Source organism: Bombina bombina, chromosome 5 (genome assembly GCF_027579735.1).
Source record: "Bombina bombina isolate aBomBom1 chromosome 5, aBomBom1.pri, whole genome shotgun sequence".
Taxonomy (NCBI): domain Eukaryota; kingdom Metazoa; phylum Chordata; class Amphibia; order Anura; family Bombinatoridae; genus Bombina; species Bombina bombina.
Genome location: NC_069503.1, coordinates 3,854,144 through 3,880,826, shown reverse-complemented (window position 1 = coordinate 3,880,826; position 26,683 = coordinate 3,854,144). Strand labels below are relative to the sequence as shown.

General features: G+C 48.4%; 1 protein-coding gene across 1 annotated transcript in view; it reads right to left on the bottom strand.

Annotated features, from left to right (window-relative positions):
* Positions 1-26,683, bottom strand: part of LOC128659677 (gastrula zinc finger protein XlCGF57.1) — a 134,808-nt gene that overhangs the window by 64,786 nt on the left and 43,339 nt on the right. Inside the window, exon 2 of the mRNA XM_053713251.1 lies at positions 24,862-24,988. Within this exon, the coding sequence (XP_053569226.1) occupies positions 24,862-24,988 (127 nt within the window). The remainder of the gene's footprint in view (positions 1-24,861; positions 24,989-26,683) is intronic.

Below are 26,683 nucleotides of genomic sequence, written 5' to 3'. Positions count from 1 at the left end.
ATCCAGTGACACAGTCAGGAGGGAGCTATAGGACATGGGGTCTGTCCCTCCCCTGCAGGTGGCACAGACAGGAGGGAGCTATAGGACATGAGGTCTGTCCCTCCCCTGCAGGTGACACAGACAGGAGGGAGCTATAGGACATGGGGTCTGTCCCTCCCCTGCAGGTGACACAGTGACACAGACAGGAGGGAGCTATAGGACATGGGGTCTGTCCCTCCCCTGCAGGTGACACAGTGACACAGACAGGAGGGAGCTATAGGACATAGGGTCTGTCCCTCCCCTTCTCTGCAGGAGTCACCCCTGTCACCCCCTGATGGCGACCCTGCCTGCAGGTGACCCAGTGACACAGACAGGAGGGAGCTATAGGACATGGGGCCTGTCCCTCCCCTGCAGGCGGCACAGACAGGAGGGAGCTATAGGACATGAGGTCTGTCCCTCCCCTGCAGGTGACACAGACAGGAGGGAGCTATAGGACATGGGGTCTGTCCCTCCCCTGCAGGCAGGGCCGCAACTAGAAACCATTGATCAGCCCCCCCCCCCCCCCCCCCTTGACATGTGCAATTTTTGACCAAGTGACTAAAAAATATATGCACATTCTTAAGTGTAGTGAAACTTGGAAATGTTGTAAAGGTAGTAACACAAACACATTCATACACTGAAACACACACTCACACATAAGTAATCACATATAGACACTCTAGCAGACACCCAAAGAAACACACAAACACACTCATACTCTGAAACACACACTCACACATAAGTAATCACATAAAGACACTCTAGCAGACACGCAAACAAACACACAAACACATTCATACACTGAAACACACACTCACACATAAGTAATCACATATAGACACTCTAGCAGACATGCAAACAAACACACAAACACATTCATACACTGAAACACACACTCACACATAAGTAATCACATATAGACACTCTAGCAGACATGCAAACAAACACACAAACACATTCATACACTGAAACACACACTCACACATAAGTAATCACATATAGACACTCTAGCAGACACGCAAAGAAACACACAAACACACTCATACACTGAAACACACACTCACACATAAGTAATCACATATAGACACTCTAGCAGACACCCAAAGAAACACACAAACACACTCATACTCTGAAACACACACTCACACATAAGTAATCACATATAGACACTCTAGCAGACACCCAAACAAACACACTCATACTCTGAAACACACACTCACACATAAGGATTTAAATAAAGAGGCCTATTTATAATATGTCTGTCGGACCTGATCCGACATTGCGGATCAGGTCCGACAGACATTGCTGAATGCGGAGAGCAAAACACTCTCCGTATTCAGCATTGCACCAGCAGCTCACAAGAGCTGCTGGTGTAACGCCGCCCCCTGCAGACTCGCGGCCAACCAGCCGCCAGCAGGGGGTGTCAATCAACCTGTTCGTACTCGATCGGGTTGAATTTCGGCGATTCCTGTCCGCCTCATCAGAGCAGGCGGACAGGGTTATGGAGCAGCGGTCTTTAGACCGTTGCTTCATAACTAGTGTTTCTGGGAGCCTGCAGGCTCGCCAGAAACACGGGGCCTCAAGCTCCATTCGGAGCTTGATAGATAGGCCCCATAGACACTCTAGCAGACACACAAAGAAATACACACATACACTGAAACAAACACTCACACATAAGGATTCACATATAGACACTCTAACAGACACACAAAGAAACACACACATACACTGAAACAAACACTCACACATAAGGATTCACATATAGACACTCTAACAGACACACAAAGAAACACACACATACACTGAAACAAACACTCACACATAAGAATTCACATATAGACACTAACAGACACACAAAGAAACACATAGACACACTCATACACTGAAACACACACTCACACATAAGGATTCACATATAGACACTCTAACAGACACACAAAGAAACACTCACATACACTGAAACAAACACTCACACATAAGGATTCACATATAGACACTAACAGACACACAAAGAAACACTCACACATACACTGAAACAAACACTCACACATAAGGATTCACATATAGACACTAACAGACACACAAAGAAACACACACTGAAACAAACACTCACACATAAGGATTCACATATAGACACTCTGGCACACAAAGAAATACACAAACACACTTAGACACCCAAACAGACACGCAACACTTGTTTACATTGACCCGACAAGTAATGAGGTAGACTACAGTTTTGTCAAAAACATAAATTATGCTTACCTGATAATTTCCTTTTCTTTCATTGGAAAGAGTCCACAGCTGCAGTCATTACTTTTGGGAAACCAGGATGAGGCAAAGACACCCCAGCCAAAGGCTTAAATACTCCTCCCACTTCCCTCATCCCCCAGTCATTCTGCCGAGGAACAAGGAACAGTAGAAAAAATATCAGGGTGAAAGGTGCCAGAAGAATAAAAAGACGCCCCACGTAGAAAAGGGGTGGGGAGCTGTGGACTCAATCCAACGGAAGAAAAGGAAATTATCAGGTAAGCATAATTTATGTTTTTCTTCCTAATTGGAAAGAGTCCACAGCTGCATTCATTACTTTTGGGAAAACAATACCCAAGCTAAAGGCACTGAATGCCAAAATGGGAGGGTACAATAGGCAGCACTTTCTGAGGGCACCAAGCCAGAAACCACTACCCAACAAAAACCCTGCTTCATCCGAAGCCGACAAAACTTTGAAAAGGAAAGGCCCCAAGGGCACTGACCCGCAGATAGTCCAGAAGCCTAGCTAGAGACCGCAAAATCTGACTCAACTGAGCCAACAGTCCTCCAAGAGACACAGTCGCCCAACAGGCGGTTCCTCACCAAGGGATAAGGCAAAGAAGAACCGAAAAGGTCACCACAAAATCCATAAAAGGAAAACCCCCAATAGCGAGCCCAGCTCACAAAGACCCAAATGGGTCCAGACAGACAAGGGGAGGCTACGCCCAGACCAAGCAGAAACCAGAGGTTTAAGACCGGGCCTCGAAACAGAGAAACCTCTCTCTCTCAACATTGTGCAAAAGACCCAAAAAACAACTGAAGACGGAGTCCTCACATCGTCAGAACTAAGAATACTATAGTATGCAGACAAAAAAAGAATGTGTAACAGACCCAGACAAAAAACCCAGAGTCAAGAACACGCAGCCATCATTAGGATGACACAGAAGAATACTTGCTGAGAAGTAAAAAGCGGCCAGCAAGAGAACAGATTACAAAAGGAGAACTCCCAGACAGAGGGCACACTTCCAGGCAATCTAAGCCGCTAGACCTACACACAGGGCTCCAAAAGGGGAAGCACATAACCGCAATGAGACCCACTGCACCCCCAAGTGAGAGAGAGAGGTTACACCCAGAACCCGAAGGTGAATGGTAACCCAGGACCCTCAGCTTGTAAACCCAGGGGGCTAGCTACAATGCCAACGCATCTCAGAACCCACTCACAACCGGGCCAGCCCAAGCATCGGAAGGTCTTGAAAACAGAACAGAAGAACCCCAACACGAGCTCAAAAACGAGCAGAAGAATGGCCACAGCCATCCCAACAGAGCACGGTGCCAACCCGACGACAAGGCCATAGACCCAAAGGAATCTAACAAAAGGCCCACCATAGTCTCGAAACGGAGCCAGCAAGACTGCAGATGGAACGTAACAACCCAGAGAAAAACACCTCTCTCTGAAAGGTTAACTCTCAGTTACAACCTCCTGAATCCAAGAGAATTGCTAGAAAAAGGACCACACCTCCATAAGAAGGAGAATAAGCCCCCCACCCTAAGAAAAGAGATGGGGCCAAAAAGGCACACCACCTGCCCACAAGACAAAGCCACAGGCCAAAAGGAGAGATCAATATCAAACGCAGATGAACTTGAAAGGAATCCCCCTAAGGAATTAGCTTGCTAACACACATCCAATGTGCAATAGCTGCAGCAGAGACACTGCAAATTAATTTGCCTGCAGAGCAGTGAATCCATAAGGTTACCACAGCAAGCTGACCAAGGGAAACCAACCATAAAGTTGTAAATCCAGCCCAATGAGCATCAGCACTCCGACAACCTGGCCAACCGTGACCAGGTCAATTAGTCCAAGTAAAAGGACATAACCCAAGTTCCCAGGAACTGTGGAACCCTGAACCAGCCCTAGAGCCAAAAAGTCTGGCAACAACTCCACAAAGGAAAACACTGAGCGAAGCCTCAGCAACCGGAAGCACCAGGGAGAAAACAGACCCGAGCCCCCAATTGTTTAAACAAACAATATCCGAGAACTAAACACCCCGTCTGATATATAAAAAAAAAACAGACAAAGATGATATAAATGCAATATTCAGATCAACGGATAACGAGATAATTTGCAAGTCCCAACCCAAGGAAGAGACCACCCCTTGCCAAAGACCAATGCTAAGTCGTACGATGACACTAGAGCCCATAGACTCTTAAACAGCCGCAGGACAAGCAAGGGGATACTCCGAAGCCAAAATGACTTGAGCAAAGGCTGGTCTCCGCATCACCTCCATACAATCAGAGGATCATAGAGAGAAAAGGATGCACAGCATCCCCAGCTCCGAGCTGAGCCCAAGGAGACCAGGCCAAGTGCCCCTAACCAAAAGGTCTCATAAAAAACAGCTCGACAGTACACAGTCAATGTGCAACCCCAGACACAAGAGAGAGAGAGACGCATCAGAACTCCACTGACCCAGTCATCCAAATTGAAGGCTATAAGGAATGAGACAATCCTTCCTGCCTCAAGGACACACCGGTCCTCTAGAATGCTTAGTTGAACACAGAGAATAACATGAGCACTCGGTGCCTCTACCGGACCAGCCAAGAAGAGCGGCGCCACGTGTCTGAACAGCTACCAGACAGAACTGAACCCAAACAGGACCAGCCTGCAATCTGGGTCCTAACCGTCAAGCCGCATAAATCCTCCCTCAGAGGGAAAGAAGGAAAACAGACAGGACATCCTACCGGATGAAAATAAAATACAAGGCAACTCGTAGGTTAACACCCAAAAAGAAACAGGCCTACCGCAGGACCAGCCAAACGGAGCCCTGATCTTCCAAAAAAACTGGAAAAGATCTCAATACATGGACAATCAGGAGATTACATCATACCCACATGTCTAATGAGGTGCGCCATTAGAAGAGCAGACTGAGTATTCCCGTATCCGATAACTGAAAAAACATGTCTTAGTAACACGCAAAGGCGTTCAATTCTGTAACGAAAGGCACAACACTCAGGGACAGTTGCACCGGCAGGGAACTGTACAGTCCAAGGTGGAATACCCGGGACAACAGGAGCAGGGAAGGGAAGGCACCACCCTGTCCTCAAACTCTATTCAATTTAGAAAATAAAGGTTGATCAGGCAATATGAATTCGCCAAAAAACTTCCTTTAGAAGAAGCGCAAATTCCTAAAACTAAAGTCTGGTTCTTCCGCAGCTGGAGGTTGAGAGACAGCAGACTCTGACCCAGAAAGTTCATACTCTGAAGTCTGAGAAGAACTTCATCCTCGGATAACCCTATCAGTTAAATCCAAAAATGATTTGATGTACTCTGGGAAGGAGTACAATATGTAACCTTGCGCATAGCAGGACGAGGTAAAGCATTAAGGCCGCAGACACCGCCGTCTGAACTGTGCAGTAACGTCTGGAGAAAAAAGGCACAGCGATGGGGGCAAAGTTTGCCCCATCGTTTGCCAATCTTTATGTAGCCAAGTGGGAACTTATGCATATTTATGACTCATCTAATCCATGGTGTGAGGACATAATTTTTTATTCACGGTACATAGATGACTTGATTTTGTAGTCAAAAAACCTTTAAATGATTCCTCATACCAGGATTTCATGGGTTATTTAAATGACAACCACATGGGACTCAAATTTACAGGCATTTATAACACACACATAGATTTCCTGGATTTAACTTTACAGGTGCATAACAATTTCATATGCACAAAAACAAATAGAGTCCAAAGGATGTGGCAGCAATAGGTGAAATCAAATAGTCTTTATTTAAGCACAGCAAACATAGCAGCAAAGTTTCGGGAACATCTTCCCTTCATCATGCATAAAACATTGTGGTAAAAAGTATCCTAATATACCCTCCACCACCAGAGGGGAGAAGAGAGACAATTTCCTAAATCACAAATTTTTAATCCTTTCACATCATTGCAGATTTGTTCCTAAGAAGCCCAGAACGCTAGCACAGTCTCTTTCACCTAGCATGGTAAACAGGTATCCATCTTCCCATGAATCTACATGGCTGAAACATATAGGCAATTACAGATGTGGCAGTAGAAATTGTAACACTTGTACCATGATTTTGGGAGGTAACTCCTTTACATCCAGCATCACAAATCAGAAATTTGAAATTCAATTCTATGCTAATTGTGGGACCCAATGGGTGGTCTATATGCTCACATGCAACCTTTGCCAGAGTCAATACATCGGGCAAACCTCTAGGAAGCTCAGGAAGAGAGTAGGGGAACATCTTAGAGATGTTAAGAATTATGGTAAGGAGTCAGCAGTAGCAAGCCATTTTAATGGTTTTCACTTCACTAACAAGGCCAACCTCTCAGTTCAGGTTATAGACTTAGCGAGAGTTCCCACAAGAGGTGGAAATAAAAATAAGGTCCTGGATAAAAAAGAACTATTTTGGATTCTTAAATTAAAAACACGTATTCCGTTAGGTATGAATAGAAAGTTTGACAGTTATTTTATCGATAATTAAACATCTGTTCTGGCGGGGTTCATTTAGTACTATTAAGGGTCCTAAATTGCACCAATCTAGTTGATGGTTATGCGCTATGTGGTGCATCATTCTATGCCATCGCCTACACTGGATCAGTGATGTTTTAACAATTAAATCTAGCACTGTTCATTCAATGGTTGTTGATTGTAGATGATGGCATGGAATGTGTCTCACGCTGTGTATTGCATATATACTGTTCATATATTGGATTTGTACTGTTTTCTTGTCTGTAGTCTGAGTTTTTCATTTTTCATATTTCTTAAATTTAGTTCCCAACATAATCATGGGGCTTCTTTTTGCTTTATATAAGAGAAGTATGCTGTACCAGGTATTCATTGATAAACTAAGCTAATAATATAACATAACATACATTTCATATCATGCAATTTTATATGGGTTTATTTATTTATTCTTTAATGGTTCAGTCATACTTAAACATTCTTAATAGCCATGGTGTACTGTATTTATAGCCTGTTTAGATGATTATCCATATACTGGCTAAATAATTAGCGATATCAGGGTGTATTTCTCCAATTCCACTGCTTATCATTGTTTTAATTCTTTTTGTTGTTTTTTAACTTCACTTGCAATGCTGTAGGGTTAATTAATTGGTTCACATCTAGGGTATAAATTTCCTGGCTATGGTCCCACACACTAGTCTATGAATAAGCACCACTAGGGGGCGCGAAACGCGTTAGACTGCTTTCCTCCCTGTCTGCCCTCTGTTTGGGAACACTATATGTTTTATCTTTTGTACAATAAAAGGTACGTTTTATATTTTGTTTAACCTTGAGTGCCTGCATTAATTTTTTTCTTGTGTCATCCTCGGATAACCCTATCAGTTAAATCCAAAAATTATTTGATGTACTCTGGGAAGGAGTACAATATGTAACCTTTTGCTTGCGCTTAGCAGGACGAGGTAAAGCATTAAGGCCGCAGACACCGCCGTCTGAACTGTGCAGTAACGTCTGGAGAAAAAAGGCCCCCTCCAGATGGAGGATCAGCAATGCTACGGGAAAACTGCATATGTAGAGAGAGAAGAATGTAGGGTACGCACCTCACTGAACGACAACTCCTCAGAGGTGGACGGCTCCGTGATATCAAACCTGTTTGATATTATCACATTATCAAGGCATATGGAACATAATTGAGAGGGGGAACTAGGGCCTTCTCCCCATATAAACAGCAATTACTCATTAGGAATAGAGGGAGTGCCTTCTAAAGAAACCGAATCCTCCATCACTAGTGCAATAACCGGAGAACTAGAGAAATAAAACATCCTGTTTTTTTTTTTAAATAAAATAACGGCACCTCTACACCCCAATGGCTGGGGCACTCACCACCTCCTAAGACCCAGACAGTACAGAGATGTATGACTCCTCTCACGAAGGAGGGAACGAACCACATAGTGCACAATGCAGGACCGTCCCTGCTATGAGAGAAAGCGCACCAAGCTTGTAAGCTGCATGGCTCTCAAAGTGAAAGTGAAACCTGTATATTCCATAACAGCCTATGAGCCCATAACATCTCATACATAAAGCAGCATAAAATCAAATAAACATATAAGATTAGTATTCCCCCCTGTTCAATAATCCCCCTAAGGAGATATTAACCCTTGATTCTATAAAGATAAAAGGCGCCACATTGTGACCCTATCTTCTGTGTTAACATTATGTAATAAATGAAACAATCTTCACAGAATCTACACCGTGGAACAGGAACATGGCCCTTCAAGTGTCACAGGTTAGTAGCCTCACTTCTGATATGGACTTGAGAGAAAAAGCAGTCTGAAAAACTCGTCAACGCCGATTGCTGTAGGAGCTGTTAATATGAGTCGGGATGGTGTCGCAAAAGAGAACTCTCCCTGCATCTGCAGACTCTAACTTTCACCCAGGCCCTCACTGAGAAGCTTATAGGGCTACTTAAAACTCCTGTCCCATGTCGAAGAGTACTACCCTCCATAACAGACAAAACAAATTCTGACACTTCTCTGCCAACCTCCTAGGACGAAAAGGCAAAGAATGACTGGGGGATGAGGGAAGTGGGAGGAGTATTTAAGCCTTTGGCTGGGGTGTCTTTGCCTCCTCCTGGTGGCCAGGTTCTTATTTCCCAAAAGTAATGAATGCAGCTGTGGATTTTTTCCAATTTGGAAGAAAACATAATTTATGCTTACCTGATAAATTTATTTCTCTTATAGTGTATCCAGTCCACGGATCATCCATTACTTGTGGGATATTCTCCTTCCAAACAGGAAGTTGCAAGAGGATCACCCACAGCAGAGCTGCTATATAGCTCCTCCCCTAACTGTCATATCCAGTCATTCGACCGAAAACAAACAGAGAAAGGAGAAACCATAGGGTGCAGTGGTGACTGTAGTTTAATTAAAATTTAGACCTGCCTTAAAAGGACAGGACGGGCCGTGGACTGGATACACTACAAGAGAAATAAATTTATCAGGTAAGCATAAATTATGTTTTCTCTTGTTAAGTGTATCCAGTCCACGGATCATCCATTACTTTTGGGATACCAATACCAAAGCTAAAGTACACGGATGATGGGAGGGACAAGACCAGATTAAGCGGAAGGAACCACTGCCCGAAGAACCTTTCTCCCAAAAACAGCCGCCGAAGAAGCAAAAGTATCAAATTTGTAAAATTTTGAAAAAGTGTGAAGCGAAGACCAAGTCGCAGCCTTGCAAATCTGTTCAACAGAGGCCTCATTTTTGAAGGCCCAGGTGGAAGCCACAGCTCTAGTAGAATGAGCTGTAATCCTTTCAGGGAGCTGCTGTCCAGCAGTCTCATAGGCTAGGCGTATTACGCTCCGAAGCCAAAAGGACAGAGAGGTTGCCGAAGCATTTTGACCTCTCCTCTGTCCAGAGTAAACGACAAACAGGGAAGATGTATGACGAAAATCCTTAGTAGCTTGTAAGTAAAACTTCAAGGCACGGACTACGTCCAGATTATGTAAAAGACGTTCCTTCTTTGAAGAAGGATTAGGACACAATGATGGAACAACAATCTCTTGATTGATATTCTTGTTAGAAACCACCTTAGGTAAAAACCCAGGTTTGGTACGCAGAACTACCTTATCTGCATGAAAAATCAGATAAGGAGAATCACATTGTAAGGCAGATAGCTCAGAGACTCTCCGAACCGAGGAAATAGACATAAAAAACAGAACTTTCCAAGATAAAAGTTTAATATCAATGGAATGAAGGGGTTCAAACGGAACTCCTTGAAGAACTTTAAGAACCAAGTTTAAGCTCCACGGAGTAGCAACAGGTTTAAACACAGGCTTAATTCTAACCAAAGCCTGGCAAAATGCCTGAACGTCTGGAACCTCTGCCAGACGCTTGTGCAAAAGAATAGACAGAGCAGAAATCTGTCCCTTTAAGGAACTAGCTGATAATCCTTTGTCCAAGCCCTCTTGGAGAAAAGACAATATGCTAGGAATCCTAACCTTTCTCCATGAGTAATTCTTGGATTCACACCAATAAGGATATTTACTCCATATCTTGTGGTAGATTTTCCTGGTAACAGGCTTTCGTGCCTGTATTAAGGTATCAATGACTGACTCGGAGAAGCCACGCTTTGATAGAATCAAGCGTTCAATCTCCATGCAGTCAGTCTCAGAGAAATTAGATTTGGATGATTGAAAGGACCTTGTATCAGAAGGTCCTGTCTTAGAGGCAGAGTCCATGGTGGAAAGGATGACATGTCCACTAGGTCTGCATACCAAGTCCTGCGTGGCCACGCAGGTGCTATCAGAATCACTGATGCTCTCTCCTGTTTGATTTTGGCAATCAGTCGAGGGAGCAGAGGAAACGGTGGAAACACATAAGCCAGGTTGAAGAACCAAGGCGCTGCTAGAGCATCTATCAGCGTCGCTTCTGGGTCCCTGGACCTGGATCCGTAACAAGGGAGCTTGGCGTTCTGGCGAGACGCCATGAGATCCAACTCTGGTTTGCCCCAACGATGAACCCGGATGGAAAGTCTGACGACTTAGAAAATCCGCCTCCCAGTTCTCCACGCCTGGGATATGGATTGCTGACAGGTGGCAAGAGTGGCACTCTGCCCAGCGAATTATTTTTGAGACTTCTAACATCGCTAGGGAACTCCTGGTTCCCCCTTGATGGTTGATGTAAGCCACAGTCGTGATGTTGTCCGACTGAAATCTGATGAACCTCAGTGTTGCTAACTGAGGCCAAGCCAGAAGAGCATTGAATATCGCTCTTAACTCCAGAATATTTATTGGAAGGAGTTTCTCCTCCTGAGTCCACGATCCCTGTGCCTTCAGGGAGTTCCAGACTGCACCCCAACCTAGAAGGCTGGCATCTGTTGTTACAATTGTCCAATCTGGCCTGCGAAAGGTCATACCCTTGGACAGGTGGACCCGAGACAACCACCAGAGAAGAGAATCTCTGGTCTCTTGATCCAGATTTAGCAGAGGGGACAAATCTGTGTAATCCCCATTCCACTGACTCAGCATGCATAATTGCAGCGGTCTGAAATGTAGGCACGCAAATGGCACTATGTCCATTGCCGCTACCATTAAGCCGATTACCTCCATACACTGAGCCACCGAAGGGCGCGGAATGGAGTGAAGAACATGGCAAGCATTTAGAAGTTTTGATAACCTGGACTCCGTCAGGTAAATTTTCATTTCTACAGAATCTATAAGAGTCCCTAAGAAGGAGACTCTTGTGAGTGGGGATAGAGAACTCTTTTCCTCGTTCACTTTCCACCTGTGCGACCTCAGAAATGCCAGAACTATCTCTGTATGAGACTTGGCAACTTGAAAGTTTGACGCCTGTATCAGGATGTCGTCTAGATACGGAGCTACCGCTATGCCTCGCGGTCTTAGAACCGCCAGAAGTGAGCCCAGAACCTTTGTAAAGATTCTTGGGGCTATAGCCAACCCGAAGTGAAGAGCTACAAATTGGTAATGCCTGTCTAGAAAGACAAACCTTAGAAACCGATGATGGTCTTTGTGAATCGGTATGTGAAGGTAGGCATCCTTTAGGTCGACTGTGGTCATGTACTGACCCTCTTGGATCATGGGTAGGATGGTCCGAATAGTTTCCATTTTGAAAGATGGAACTCTGAGGAATTTGTTTAAGATCTTTAGATCCAAAATTGGTCTGAAGGTTCCCTCTTTTTTGGGAAGCACAAACAGATTTGAATAAAAACCCTGTCCTTGTTCCGTCCACGGAACTGGATGGATCACTCCCATAATTAGGAGGTCTTGCACACAGTGTAGGAATGCCTCTTTCTTTATCTGATTTGCAGATAGCCTTGAAAGATGAAATCTCCCTTGTGGAGGGGAAGCTTTGAAGTCCAGAAGATATCCCTGAGATATGATCTTGAACATCTCTTGCCCATGCCTGGGCGAAGAGAGAAAGTCTGCCCCCTACTAGATCCGTCTCCGGATAGGGGGCCGTTCCTTCATGCTGTCTTAGAGGCAGCAGCAGGCTTTCTGGCCTGCTTGCCTTTGTTCCAGGACTGGTTAGGTTTCCAGGCCTGCTTAGATTGAGCAAAAGTTCCCTCTTGCTTTGAAGCGGAGGAAGTTGATGCTGCACCTGCCTTGAAATTTCGAAAGGCACGAAAATTAGACTGTTTCGCCTTTGCTTTGGCCCTGTCCTGAGGAAGGGTATGACCCTTACCTCCAGTAATGTCAGCAATAATTTCCTTCAAGCCAGGCCCGAATAAGGTCTGCCCCTTGAAAGGAATGCTGAGTAATTTAGTCTTCGAAGTCACGTCAGCTGACCAGGATTTAAGCCATAGCGCCCTACGCGCCTGGATGGCGAATCCGGAATTCTTAGCCGTTAGTTTAGTCAAATGAACAATGGCATCAGAAACAAATGAGATAGCTAGCTTAAGTGTTCTAAGCTTGTCAATAATTTCAGTCAATGGAGCTGTATGGATGGCCTCTTCCAGGGCCTCAAACCAGAATGCCGCCGCGGCCGTGACAGGCGCTATGCATGCAAGGGGCTGTAAAATAAAACCTTGTTGAATAAACATTTTCTTAAGGTAACCCTCCAATTTTTTATCCATTGGATCTGAAAAAGCACAACTGTCCTCAACCGGGATAGTGGTACGCTTTGCTAAAGTAGAAACTGCTCCCTCCACCTTAGGGACCGTCTGCCATAAGTCCCGTGTAGTGGCGTCTATTGGAAACATTTTTCTAAATATAGGAGGTGGGGAAAAAAGGCACACCCGGTCTATCCCACTCCTTGCTAATAATTTCTGTAAGCCTTTTAGGTATAGGAAAAACATCAGTACACACCGGCACCGCATAGTATTTATCCAGCCTACACAATTTCTCTGGTACTGCAACTGTGTTACAGTCATTCAGAGCAGCTAATACCTCCCCAAGCAATACACGGAGGTTCTCAAGCTTAAATTTAAAATTAGAAATCTCTGATTCGGGGAAACCTGATTCAGAGACGTCACCCACAGACTGAAGCTCTCCGTCCTCATGATCTGCATATTGTGACGCAGTATCAGACATGGCCCTTACAGCATCTTCGCGCTCTGTATTTCTCCTAACCCCAGAGCAATCGTGCTTGCCTCTTAATTCAGGCAACCTGGATAATACCTCTGACAGGGTATTATTCATGATTGCAGCCATATCCTGCAAGGTAATCGCTATGGGCGTCCCTGATGCAATTGGCGCCATATTAGCGTGCATCCCCTGAGCGGGAGGCGAAGGGTCTGACACGTAGGGAGAGTTAGTCGGCATAACTTCCCCCTCGTCAGAATCTGCTGGTGATATTTCTTTTATAGTTAAAGACTGATCTTTACTGTTTAAGGTGAAATCAATACATTTAGTACACATTCTCCTATGGGGCTCCACCATGGCTTTCAAACATAATGAACAAGTTGTTTCCTCTGTGTCAAACAAGTTTAAACAGACTAGCAATGAGACTAGCAAGCTTGGAAAACACTTTAAACAAGTTTACAAGCAATATAAAAAACGTTACTGCACCTTTAAGAAACACAATTTTTTGCCAAAATTTGAAATAACAGTGAAAAAAGGCAGTTACACTAACAAAATTTGTACAGTGTATGTAACAAGTTAGCAGAGCATTGCACCCACTTGCAAATGGATGTTTAACCCCTTAATACCAAACACAGAATAATAACTGACAAAAACGTTTTTTTGTTGTTGTTTTTTTAAAATAGTCACAACAACTGCCACAGCTCTACTGTGGCTTGTTACCTCCCTCAAAAACGACTTTGAAGCCTTTTGAGCCCTCCAGAGATATCCTGGATCATGCAGGAAGAAGCTGGATGTCTGTGTCTGTAATTTTTGCTGCACAAAAAAACCCCTCCCACTCATATTACAACAGTGGAAAGTCAGGAAACGGTTACTAGGCAGAATTCAAGCCAGCCATGTGGAAAAAAAATAGGCCCCAATAAGTTTTATCACCAAATACATATATAAAAACGATTAAACATGCCAGCAAACGTTTTATATTACATTTTTATAAGAGTATGTATCTCTATTAATAAGCCTGATACCAGTAGCTCTCACTGCATTTAAGGCTTTACTTACATTAGTTCAGTATCAGCAGCATTTTCTAGCAAATTCCATCCCTAGAAAAATATTAACTGCACATACCTTATTGCAGGAAAACCTGCACGCCATTCCCTCTCTGAAGTTACCTCACTCCTCAGAATATGTGAGAACAGCCATGGATCTTAGTTACTTCTGCTAAGATCATAGAAAACGCAGGCAGATTCTTCTTCTAAATACTGCCTGAGATAAACAGTACACTCCGGTACCATTTAAAAATAACAAACTTTTGATTGAAGAATAAACTAAGTATAAAACACCACACTCCTCTTACGACCTCCATCTTGGTTGAGGCTTGCAAGAGAATGACTGGATATGACAGTTAGGGGAGGAGCTATATAGCAGCTCTGCTGTGGGTGATCCTCTTGCAACTTCCTGTTGGGAAGGAGAATATCCCACAAGTAATGGATGATCCGTGGACTGGATACACTTAACAAGAGAAAAGGAGATTTACAAAACAAAATATGGAGTTCTGATTATCTTTTTGTCAAGGAAGATGCCAACTAAATGATGACAACAGCATGCAGTGGCTGAAAGGAAGGGCCCTGAACTGCCTAAACAATAATTGAAAGGTTAAATGGTGGATTGGTGACTTCCCGGAATGGTCTCAGTCTCAAAGTCTGTAGAAAGATGTGAATAATCAGTAGTATAGGTCAAAATGTCCTAAAAAGGAACAGACAATGGACACACACACACACACAAACTCAAACTTGCACTAACACTCAAGGAAACACCCACAGAAAACACACAAAGACATACACACACTCTCACAGAGACACCCACAGAAAACACAGACATACATACACCCACCCTCACAAAGGCATCCAGAGAAAATGCACAAAGACATACATACGCACACACCCTCACAGGCATCCACAGAAAATGCACAAAGACATACACACCCACCCTCACAGAGAGGCCCACAGAAAAAAAAACCACACACACTCAGAGACACAAACAAAAGCACAAAGAAAAACACTCAGAGAAACACTCACAGGAGGTAACATTTCTGCACATTGCATCCCCTAAATCAACAGTGTGTGACATGTGTCCTTGCATAAAGGGGCAGTTAACTGGAATGCAATTAATAAATTATATATATATATATATATATATATATATATATATATATATATATATATATATATATATATATATATATATATATTAAAAGGGACATTATACACAATTTTTTTCTTTGCATAGATGTTTTGTAGATGATCTATTTATATAGCCCATGAAGATTTTTTATTTTTTAAATGTATAGTTTTGCTTATTTTAAAATAACATTGCTCTGATTTTCCGCACCTAACCAAGCCCCAAAGTTTTATGTGAATACCATCAGCTACCTACTCCAGCTTGCTCCTGTTTGTGTAAAGTGTCTTTTCATATGCAAAAGAAGGGGGAGGGGGAGTGTCTTATTTCACACTTGCAGTGGGCTTTCCAACTACCTTTTCAACAGAGCTAAACTGAGAGCTTCTAAGTAAGTTTTTAAACAGTGTTGTACTGTATTTTTATATTAGTATCTGTGCATCTTATTCTTTATAGTAGTGTCTATTACATGCAATTATATGAAAATGAGTGTATACCTCATATCTGCCAAAAGGGCACCTACCATTTGTGTATTGAGGAGGAAACATTTCTGCATGGCTTTAAATATAGAATTTCTACAGCATTGTCAAACAATCATAAATACACTGCTGCTAAAAATTTTTTATCTATTTTTATGGACCCCTGGCCCCACCATACAACTACTACCAAACTGAAGTTACAATCCGAAAATTGCAAAAAGAAATAAAAAACATTTACTAAGTAAGTCCTACCTCATCTGCAAATTAAAGTGATCTGCCGTCTGCACAGTGCGAGACAGACTTGGCACTTAAGTTTGTACAGTGTCACAGTGGTTTAGTGCACACTCAGAAATCCTCTCAAATTCTAATGCTTTACTCCTTATAATAACATTTCTCACACTCAATAGCACTCTGCTGTAGTACCCTCTGGTGGTTGCCAAAATAAAAATAAAAAAATGAGCTGCTCTTGCCTCATGGGGCCCCCTGGCAGGAGTCACCCCTGTCACCCCCTGATGGCAGGCCCTGCCTGCAGGTGACCCAGTGACACAGACAGGAGGGAGCTATAGGACATGGGGTCTGTCCCTCTACTGCAGGTGACACAGACAGGAGGGAGCTATAGGACATGGGGTCTGTCCCTCCCCCGCAGGTGACACAGACAGGAGGGAGCTATAGGACATGGGGTCTGTCCCTCCCCTGCAGGTGACACAGACAGGAGGGAGCTATAGGACATGGGGTCTGCCCCTCCCCTACAGGTGACACAGACAGGAGGGAACTATAGGACATGGGTTCTGTCCCTCCCCTACAGGTGACACAGACAGGAGGGATCTATAGGACATGGGTTCTGTCCCTCCCCTACAGGTGACACAGACAGGAGGGATCTATAGGACATGGGTCTGTCCCTCCCCTGCAGGTGACACAGTGACACAGACAGGAGGGAGCTATAGGACATGGGGTCTGTCCCTCCCCTGCAGGTGACACAGTCAGGAGGGAGCTATAGGACATGGGGTCTGCCCCTCCCCTGCAGGTGACACAGTCAGGAGGGAGCTATAGGACATGGGGTCTGTCCCTCCCTGCAGGTGACACAGTGACACAGACAGGAGGGAGCTATAGGACATGGGGTCTGTCCCTCCCCTGCAGGTGACACAGACAGGAGGGAGCTATAGGACATGGGGTCTGTCCCTCCCCTGCAGGTGACACAGACAGCAGGGAGCTATAGGACATGGGGTCTGCCCCTCCCCTGCAGGTGACACAGACAGGAGGGAGCTATAGGACATGGGGTCTGTCCCTCCCCTGCAGGTGACACAGACAGGAGGGAGCTATAGGACATGGGGTCTGTCCCTCCCCTGCAGGTGGCACAGACAGGAGGGAGCTATAGGACATGAGGTCTGTCCCTCCCCTGCAGGTGACACAGTGACACAGACAGGAGGGAGCTATAGGACATGGAGTCTGTCCCTCTCCTGCAGGTGACACAGACAGGAGGGAGCTATAGGACATGGGGTCTGTCCCTCTACTGCAGGTGACACAGTCAGGAGGGAGCTATAGGACATGGGGTCTGTCCCTCCCTGCAGGTGACACAGACAGGAGGGAGCTATAGGACATGGGGTCTGTCTCTCCCCTGCAGGTGACACAGTCAGGAGGGAGCTATAGGACATGGGGTCTGTCCCTCCCCTGCAGGTGACACAGTCAGGAGGGAGCTATAGGACATGGGGTCTGTCCCTCCCTGCAGGTGACACAGACAGGAGGGAGCTATAGGACATGGGGTCTGTCCCTCCCCTGCAGGTGACACAGTCAGGAGGGAGCTATGGGACATGGGGTCTGTCCCTCCTCTGCAGGTGACACAGAGAGGAGGGAGCTATAGGACATGGGGTCTGTACCTCCCCTGCAGGTGACACAGACAGGAGGGAGCTATAGGACATGGGTTCTGTCCCTCCCCTGCAGGTGACACAGACAGGAGGGAGCTATAGGACATGGGGTCTGTCCCTCCCCTGCAGGTGACACAGACAGGAGGGAGCTATAGGACATGGGGTCTGTCCCTCCCTCGCAGGTGACACAGTGACACAGACAGGAGGGAGCTTTAGGACATGGGGTCTGTCCCTCCCTGCAGGTGACACAGTGACACAGACAGGAGGGAGCTATAGGACATATGGTCTGTCCCTCCCCTGCAGGTGACACAGACAGGAGGGAGCTATATGACATGGGGTCTGTCCCTCCCCTGCAAGGTGACACAGACAGGAGGGAGCTATAGGACATGGGGTCTGTCCCTCCCCTGCAGGTGACACAGACAGGAGGGAGCTATAGGACATGGGGTCTGTCCCTCCCCTGCAGGTGACACAGTGACACAGACAGGAGGGAGCTATAGGACATGGGGTCTGTCCCTCCCCTGCAGGTGACACAGTGACACAGACAGGAGGGAGCTATAGGACATGGGGTCTGTCCCTCCCCTGCAGGTGACACAGTGACACAGACAGGAGGGAGCTATAGGACATGGGGTCTGTCCCTCCCATGCAGGTGACACAGTGACACAGACAGGAGGGAGCTATAGGACATGGGGTCTGTCCCTCCCCTGCAGGTGACACAGACAGGAGGGAGCTATAGGACATGGGGTCTGTCCCTCCCCTGCAGGTGACACAGACAGGAGGGAGCTATAGGACATGGGGTCTGTCCCTCCCCTGCAGGTGACACAGACAGGAGGGAGCTATAGGACATGGGGTCTGTCCCTCCCCTGCAGTTGACACAGACAGGAGAGAGCTATAGCACATGGGGTCTGTCCCTCCCCTGCAGGTGGCACAGACAGGAGGGAGCTATAGGACATGGGGTCTGTCCCTCCCCTGCAGGTGACACAGACAGGAGGGAGCTATAGGACATGGGGTCTGTCCCTCCCCTGCAGGTGACACAGACAGGAGGGAGCTATAGGACATGGGGTCTGTCCCTCCCCTGCAGGTGACACAGACAGGAGGGAGCTATAGGACATGGGGTCTGTCCCTCCCCTGCAGGTGACACAGTGACACAGACAGGAGGGAGCTATAGGACATGGGGTCTGTCCCTCCCCTGCAGGTGACACAGACAGGAGGGAGCTATAGGACATGGGGTCTGTCCCTCCCCTGCAGGTGACACAGTCAGGAGGGAGCTATAGGACATGGGGTCTGTCCCTCCCCTGCAGGTGACACAGACAGGAGGGAGCTATAGGACATGGGGTCTGTCCCTCCCCTGCAGGTGGCACAGACAGGAGGGAGCTATAGGACATGAGGTCTGTCCCTCCCCTGCAGGTGACACAGTGACACAGACAGGAGGGAGCTATAGGACATGGGGTCTGTCCCTCCCCTGCAGGTGACACAGTCAGGAGGGAGCTATAGGACATGGGGTCTGTCCCTCCCTGCAGGTGACACAGACAGGAGGGAGCTATAGGACATGGGGTCTGTCCCTCCCCTGCAGGTGACACAGTCAGGAGGGAGCTATGGGACATGGGGTCTGTCCCTCCTCTGCAGGTGACACAGAGAGGAGGGAGCTATAGGACATGGGGTCTGTACCTCCCCTGCAGGTGACACAGACAGGAGGGAGCTATAGGACATGGGTTCTGTCCCTCCCCTGCAGGTGACACAGACAGGAGGGAGCTATAGGACATGGGGTCTGTCCCTCCCCTGCAGGTGACACAGACAGGAGGGAGCTATAGGACATGGGGTCTGTCCCTCCCTCGCAGGTGACACAGTGACACAGACAGGAGGGAGCTTTAGGACATGGGGTCTGTCCCTCCCTGCAGGTGACACAGACAGGAGGGAGCTATAGGACATATGGTCTGTCCCTCCCCTGCAGGTGACACAGACAGGAGGGAGCTATATGACATGGGGTCTGTCCCTCCCCTGCAAGTGACACAGACAGGAGGGAGCTATAGGACATGGGGTCTGTCCCTCCCTGCAGGTGACACAGACAGGAGGGAGCTATAGGACATGGGGTCTGTCCCTCCCCTGCAGGTGACACAGTGACACAGACAGGAGGGAGCTATAGGACATGGGGTCTGTCCCTCCCATGCAGGTGACACAGTGACACAGACAGGAGGGAGCTATAGGACATGGGGTCTGTCCCTCCCCTGCAGGTGACACAGTGACACAGACAGGAGGGAGCTATAGGACATGGGGTCTGTCCCTCCCATGCAGGTGACACAGTGACACAGACAGGAGGGAGCTATAGGACATGGGGTCTGTCCCTCCCCTGCAGGTGACACAGACAGGAGGGAGCTATAGGACATGGGGTCTGTCCCTCCCCTGCAGGTGACACAGACAGGAGGGAGCTATAGGACATGGGGTCTGTCCCTCCCCTGCAGGTGACACAGACAGGAGGGAGCTATAGGACATGGGGTCTGTCCCTCCCCTGCAGGTGACACAGTGACACAGATAGGAGGGAGCTATAGGACATGGGGTCTGTCCCTCCCCTGCAGGTGACACAGTGACACAGACAGGAGGGAGCTATAGGACATGGGGTCTGTCTCTCCCCTGCAGGTGACACAGTCAGGAGGGAGCTATAGGACATGGGGTCTGTCCCTCCCCTGCAGGTGACACAGTCAGGAGGGAGCTATAGGACATGGGGTCTGTCCCTCCCTGCAGGTGACACAGACAGGAGGGAGCTATAGGACATGGGGTCTGTCCCTCCCCTGCAGGTGACACAGTCAGGAGGGAGCTATGGGACATGGGGTCTGTCCCTCCTCTGCAGGTGACACAGAGAGGAGGGAGCTATAGGACATGGGGTCTGTACCTCCCCTGCAGGTGACACAGACAGGAGGGAGCTATAGGACATGGGTTCTGTCCCTCCCCTGCAGGTGACACAGACAGGAGGGAGCTATAGGACATGGGGTCTGTCCCTCCCCTGCAGGTGACACAGACAGGAGGGAGCTATAGGACATGGGGTCTGTCCCTCCCTCGCAGGTGACACAGTGACACAGACAGGAGGGAGCTTTAGGACATGGGGTCTGTCCCTCCCTGCAGGTGACACAGTGACACAGACAGGAGGGAGCTATAGGACATATGGTCTGTCCCTCCCCTGCAGGTGACACAGACAGGAGGGAGCTATATGACATGGGGTCTGTCCCTCCCCTGCAAGTGACACAGACAGGAGGGAGCTATAGGACATGGGGTCTGTCCCTCCCTGCAGGTGACACAGACAGGAGGGAGCTATAGGACATGGGGTCTGTCCCTCCCCTGCAGGTGACACAGTGACACAGACAGGAGGGAGCTATAGGACATGGGGTCTGTCCCTCCCATGCAGGTGACACAGTGACACAGACAGGAGGGAGCTATAGGACATGGGGTCTGTCCCTCCCCTGCAGGTGACACAGTGACACAGACAGGAGGGAGCTATAGGACATGGGGTCTGTCCCTCCCCTGCAGGTGACACAGTGACACAGACAGGAGGGAGCTATAGGACATGGGGTCTGTCCCTCCCCTGCAGGTGACACAGACAGGAGGGAGCTATAGGACATGGGGTCTGTCCCTCCCCTGCAGGTGACACAGACAGGAGGGAGCTATAGGACATGGGGTCTGTCCCTCCCCTGCAGGTGACACAGACAGGAGGGAGCTATAGGACATGGGGTCTGTCCCTCCCCTGCAGGTGACACAGTGACACAGATAGGAGGGAGCTATAGGACATGGGGTCTGTCCCTCCCCTGCAGGTGACACAGTGACACAGACAGGAGGGAGCTATAGGACATGGGGTCTGTCCCTCCCCTGCAGGTGACACAGACAGGAGGGAGCTATAGGACATGGGGTCTGTCCCTCAGCTGCAGGTGACACAGTGACACAGACAGGAGGGAGCTATAGGACATGAGGTCTGTCCCTCCCCTGCAGGTTACACAGTGACACAGATAGGAGGGAGCTATAGGACATGGGGTCTGTCCCTCCCCTGCAGGTGACACAGTGACACAGACAGGAGGGAGCTATAGGACATGGGGTCTGTCCCTCCCCTGCAGGTGACACAGTCAGGAGGGAGCTATAGGACATGAGGTCTGTCCCTCCCCTGCAGGTGACACAGACAGGAGGGAGCTATAGGACATGGGGTCTGTCCCTCCCCTGCAGGTGACACAGTGGCACAGAAAGGAGGGAGCTATAGGACATGGGGTCTGTCCCTCTACTGCAGGTGACACAGTAACACAGACAGGAGGGAGCTATAGGGCATGGGGTCTGTCCCTCCCCTGCAGGTGACACAGTCAGGAGGGAGCTATAGGACATGAGGTCTGTCCCTCCCCTGCAGGTGACACAGTCAGGAGGGAGCTATAGGACATGGGGTCTGTCCCTCCCCTGCAGGTGACACAGTGGCACAGAAAGGAGGGAGCTATAGGACATAGGGTCTGTCCCTCCCCTGCAGGTGACATAGATAGGAGGGAGCTATAGGACATGGGGTCTGTCCCTCCCCTGCAGGTGACACAGATAGGAGGGAGCTATAGGACATGAGGTCTGTCCCTCCCCTGCAGGTGACACAGACAGGAGGGAGCTATAGGACATGGGGTCTGTCCCTCCACTGCAGGTGACACAGTGACACAGACAGGAGGGAGCTATAGGACATGGGGTCTGTCCCTCCCCTGCAGGTGACACAGACAGGAGGGAGCTATAGGACATGGGGTCTGTCCCTCCCCTGCCGGTGACACAGACAGGAGAGAGCTATAGGACATGGGGTCTGTCCCTCCCCTGCAGGTGACACAGACAGGAGGGAGCTATAGGACATGGGGTCTGTCCCTCCCCTGCCGGTGACACAGACAGGAGAGAGCTATAGGACATGGGGTCTGTCCCTCCCCTGCAGGTGACACAGACAGGAGGGAGCTATAGGACATGGGGTCTGTCCCTCTACTGCAGGTGACATAGTGACACAGACAGAAGGGAGCTATAGGACATGGGGTCTGTCCCTCCCCTGCAGGTGACATAGATAGGAGGGAGCTATAGGACATGGGGTCTGTCCCTCCCCTGCAGATGACACAGACAGGAGGGAGCTATAGGACATGGGGTCTGTCCCTCCCCTGCAGGTGACACAGTCAGGAGGGAGCTATAGGACATGGGGTCTGTCCCTCCCCTGCAGTTGACACAGACAGGAGAGAGCTATAGCACATGGGGTCTGTCCCTCCCCTGCAGGTGGCACAGACAGGAGGGAGCTATAGGACATGGGGTCTGTCCCTCCCCTGCAGGTGACACAGACAGGAGGGAGCTATAGGACATGGGGTCTGTCCCTCCCCTGCAGGTGACACAGACAGGAGGGAGCTATAGGACATGGGGTCTGTCCCTCCCCTGCAGGTGGCACAGACAGGAGGGAGCTATAGGACATGGGGTCTGTCCCTCCCCTGCAGGTGACATAGATAGGAGGGAGCTATAGGACATGGGGTCTGTCCCTCCCCTGCAGGTGGCACAGACAGGAGGGAGCTATAGGACATGGGGTCTGTCCCTCCCCTGCAGGTGACACAGTCAGGAGGGAGCTATAGGACATGAGGTCTGCCCCTCCACTGCAGGTGACACAGACAGGAGGGAGCTATAGGACATGAGGTCTGTCCCTCCCCTGCAGGTGACACAGTGACACAGACAGGAGGGAGCTATAGGACATGGGGTCTGTCCCTCCCCTGCAGGTGACACAGACAGGAGGGAGCTATAGGACATGGGTTCTGTTCCTCCCCTGCAGGTGACACAGTGACACAGACAGGAGGGAGCTATAGGACATGGGGTCTGTCCCTCCCCTGCAGGTGACACAGTCAGGAGGGAGCTATAGGACATGAGGTCTGCCCCTCCACTGCAAGTGACACAGACAGGAGGGAGCTATAGGACATGAGGTCTGTCCCTCCCCTGCAGGTGACACAGACAGGAGGGAGCTATAGGACATGGGGTCTGTTCCTCCCCTGCAGGTGACACAGACAGGAGGGAGCTATAGGACATGGGTTCTGTTCCTCCCCTGCAGGTGACACAGACAAGAGGGAGCTATAGGACATGGGGTCTGTCCCTCCCCTGCAGGTGACACAGACAGGAGGGAGCTATAGGACATGGGGTCTGTCCCTCCCCTGCAGGTGACACAGACACGAGGGAGCTATAGGACATGGGGTCTGTCCCTCCCCTGCAGGTGACACAGACAGGAGGGAGCTATAGGACATGGGGTCTGTCCCTCCCCTGCAGGTGACACAGTGACACAGACAGGAGGGAGCTATAGGACATGGGGTCTGTCCCTCCCCTGCAGGTGACACAGTGACACAGACAGAAGGGAGCTATAGGACATGGGGTCTATCCCTCCCTGCAGGTGACACAGACAGGAGGGAGCTATAGGACATGGGGTCTGTCCCTCTACTGCAGGTGACATAGTGACACAGACAGAAGGGAGCTATAGGACATGGGGTCTGTCCCTCCCCTGCAGGTGACATAGATAGGAGGGAGCTATAGGACATGGGGTCTGTCCCTCCCCTGCAGATGACACAGACAGGAGGGAGCTATAGGACATGGGGTCTGTCCCTCCCCTGCAGGTGACACAGTCAGGAGGGAGCTATAGGACATGGGGTCTGTCCCTCCCCTGCAGGTGACACAGACAGGAGGGAGCTATAGGACATGGGGTCTGTCCCTCCCCTGCAGGTGACACAGTCAGGAGAGAGCTATAGGACATGGGGTCTGTCCCTCCCCTGCAGGTGACACAGACAGGAGGGAGCTATAGGACATGGGGTCTGTCCCTCCCCTGCAGGTGACACAGTCAGGAGGGAGCTATAGGACATGGGGTCTGTCCCTCCCCTGCAGATGACACAGACAGGAGGGAGCTATAGGATATGGGGTCTGTCCCTCCCCTGCAGGTGACACAGACAGGAGGGAGCTATAGGACATGGGGTCTGTCCCTCCCCTGCAGGTGACACAGTCAGGAGGGAGCTATAGGACATGGGGTCAGACTCTTTGCTGCAGGTGACACAGACAGGAGGACACAACCTCTTACCCACAGATGTCACAAGCTGAAAGTTTTGCACCATGACTTCCTTATACAGCTCCTTCTGCCATTCCTCCAAGTATTCCCACTCGTCTTCTGTGAAATACACAGCAACGTCATCAAATGTCACCAGATCCTGAAACAAAAGAGATGAAAAATTTAGTAATTTTGTATCAGCAACTAGATACTGAAAGCAGATTTCTATACCACTTCTTTGTGGGTCCATGTATCCGAGAAGGGGTTAATCCCTGCTCTGCAGGGTCTGTATTAGTGAAAAGGGTTAATCCTTATTGTGTGCAGTCTGTATGGAAGAGCTGTTTGAGAGGGAAGTGTCAGGTGGGAGAGTAATCTATACACTAAAGCTAAAATTAACCCTTCAAGCTACCTGATTCACCCCTTCACTCCTGGGAATAGTAAAAGTGTGGTGCGCAATTAGCGGCCTTCTAATTACCAAAAAGAAACGCCAAAGCCATATATGTCTGGTATCTGAACATATTTGCACAAGCTGTTCGTAAATAATTTCAGTGAGACACCTAAAGTTTGTAATAAAGTTAACATTTTTTTTTTTTATTTGATCGCATTTGGCGGTGAAATGGTGGCATGAAATCTACCAAAATAGGCCTAGATCAATACTTTGGGTTGTCTACTAAAAAAAGTATATAGTTTTAATAGATAAATAAAAAAAACAAGGCTCTATTTCTGTTTAACTGTAGTGATCAAAAATGCTAAAAACACTCTGGTCTTTTGGGGAAGTCTTAGGGGCCAATTTACTAATGTGCGAGTGGACGTGATCCGCTGTAGCATACGCTGTTGACATTTATTGCACAAGCATGTCTAGTGAAATGCTTGAACAATGCCGCCCCCTGCAGATTCGCAGCCAATCATCCGCTACCAGGGGGTGTCAATCAACCAGATTGTATCCGTTTGATGATCGGGTGGCGGACGAGTAAAGGAGCAACGGTCTTAGGACCACTGCTTCTTAACTTCCACTTCAGACGGACCTGAAGCGGAGTGGGTCGGAGGAAGCATCCGCTGTTTCATAAATCGACCCCTTAGTCTGAAATGCCCGATCTTTAAGGGGTTAAAATGTTCAACGTTTATTGTTCATTTTATAATGAAATAAATGTATGCTAATTTATGGAATTAAATTGTACTTTGGATAGCAGGATGTATTCGAACAACTGACCGCACCCAGCTACTTTACAATCTCACCCGGCTAGCAGCGGTTTTTGTGAAAAACTGTGAATTCTCACTCTGCATTTCTGCATTTGTCCCCACTCTGGGTGAGCGTCAGAGAAAGGGTTAGTCCCCACTCAAGTGGGTGAGTGTCAGAGAGAAAGGGTTAGTCCCCACTCTGGGTGAGCGTCAGAGAAAGGGTTAGTCCCCACTCAAGTGGGTGAGCGTCAGAGAAAGGGTTAGTCCCCACTCAAGTGGGTGAGCGTCAGAGAGAAAGGGTTAGTCCCCACTCAAGTGGGCGTCAGAGAGAAAGGGTTAGTCCCCACTCAAGTGGGCGTCAGAGAGAAAGGGTTAGTCCCCACTCAAGTGGGCGTCAGAGAGAAAGGGTTTGTCCCCACTCAAGTGGGTGAGTGTCAGAAAAAGGGTTTGTCCCCACTCAAGTGGGTGAGTGTCAGAAAAAGGGTTTGTCCCCACTCAAGTGGGTGTCAGAAAAAGGGTTTGTCCCCACTCAAGTGGGTGTCAGAAAAAGGGTTTGTCCCCACTCAAGTGGGTGTCAGAAAAAGGGTTTGTCCCCACTCAAGTGGGTGTCAGAAAAAGGGTTTGTCCCCACTCAAGTGGGTGTCAGAAAAAGGGTTTGTCCCCACTCAAGTGGGTG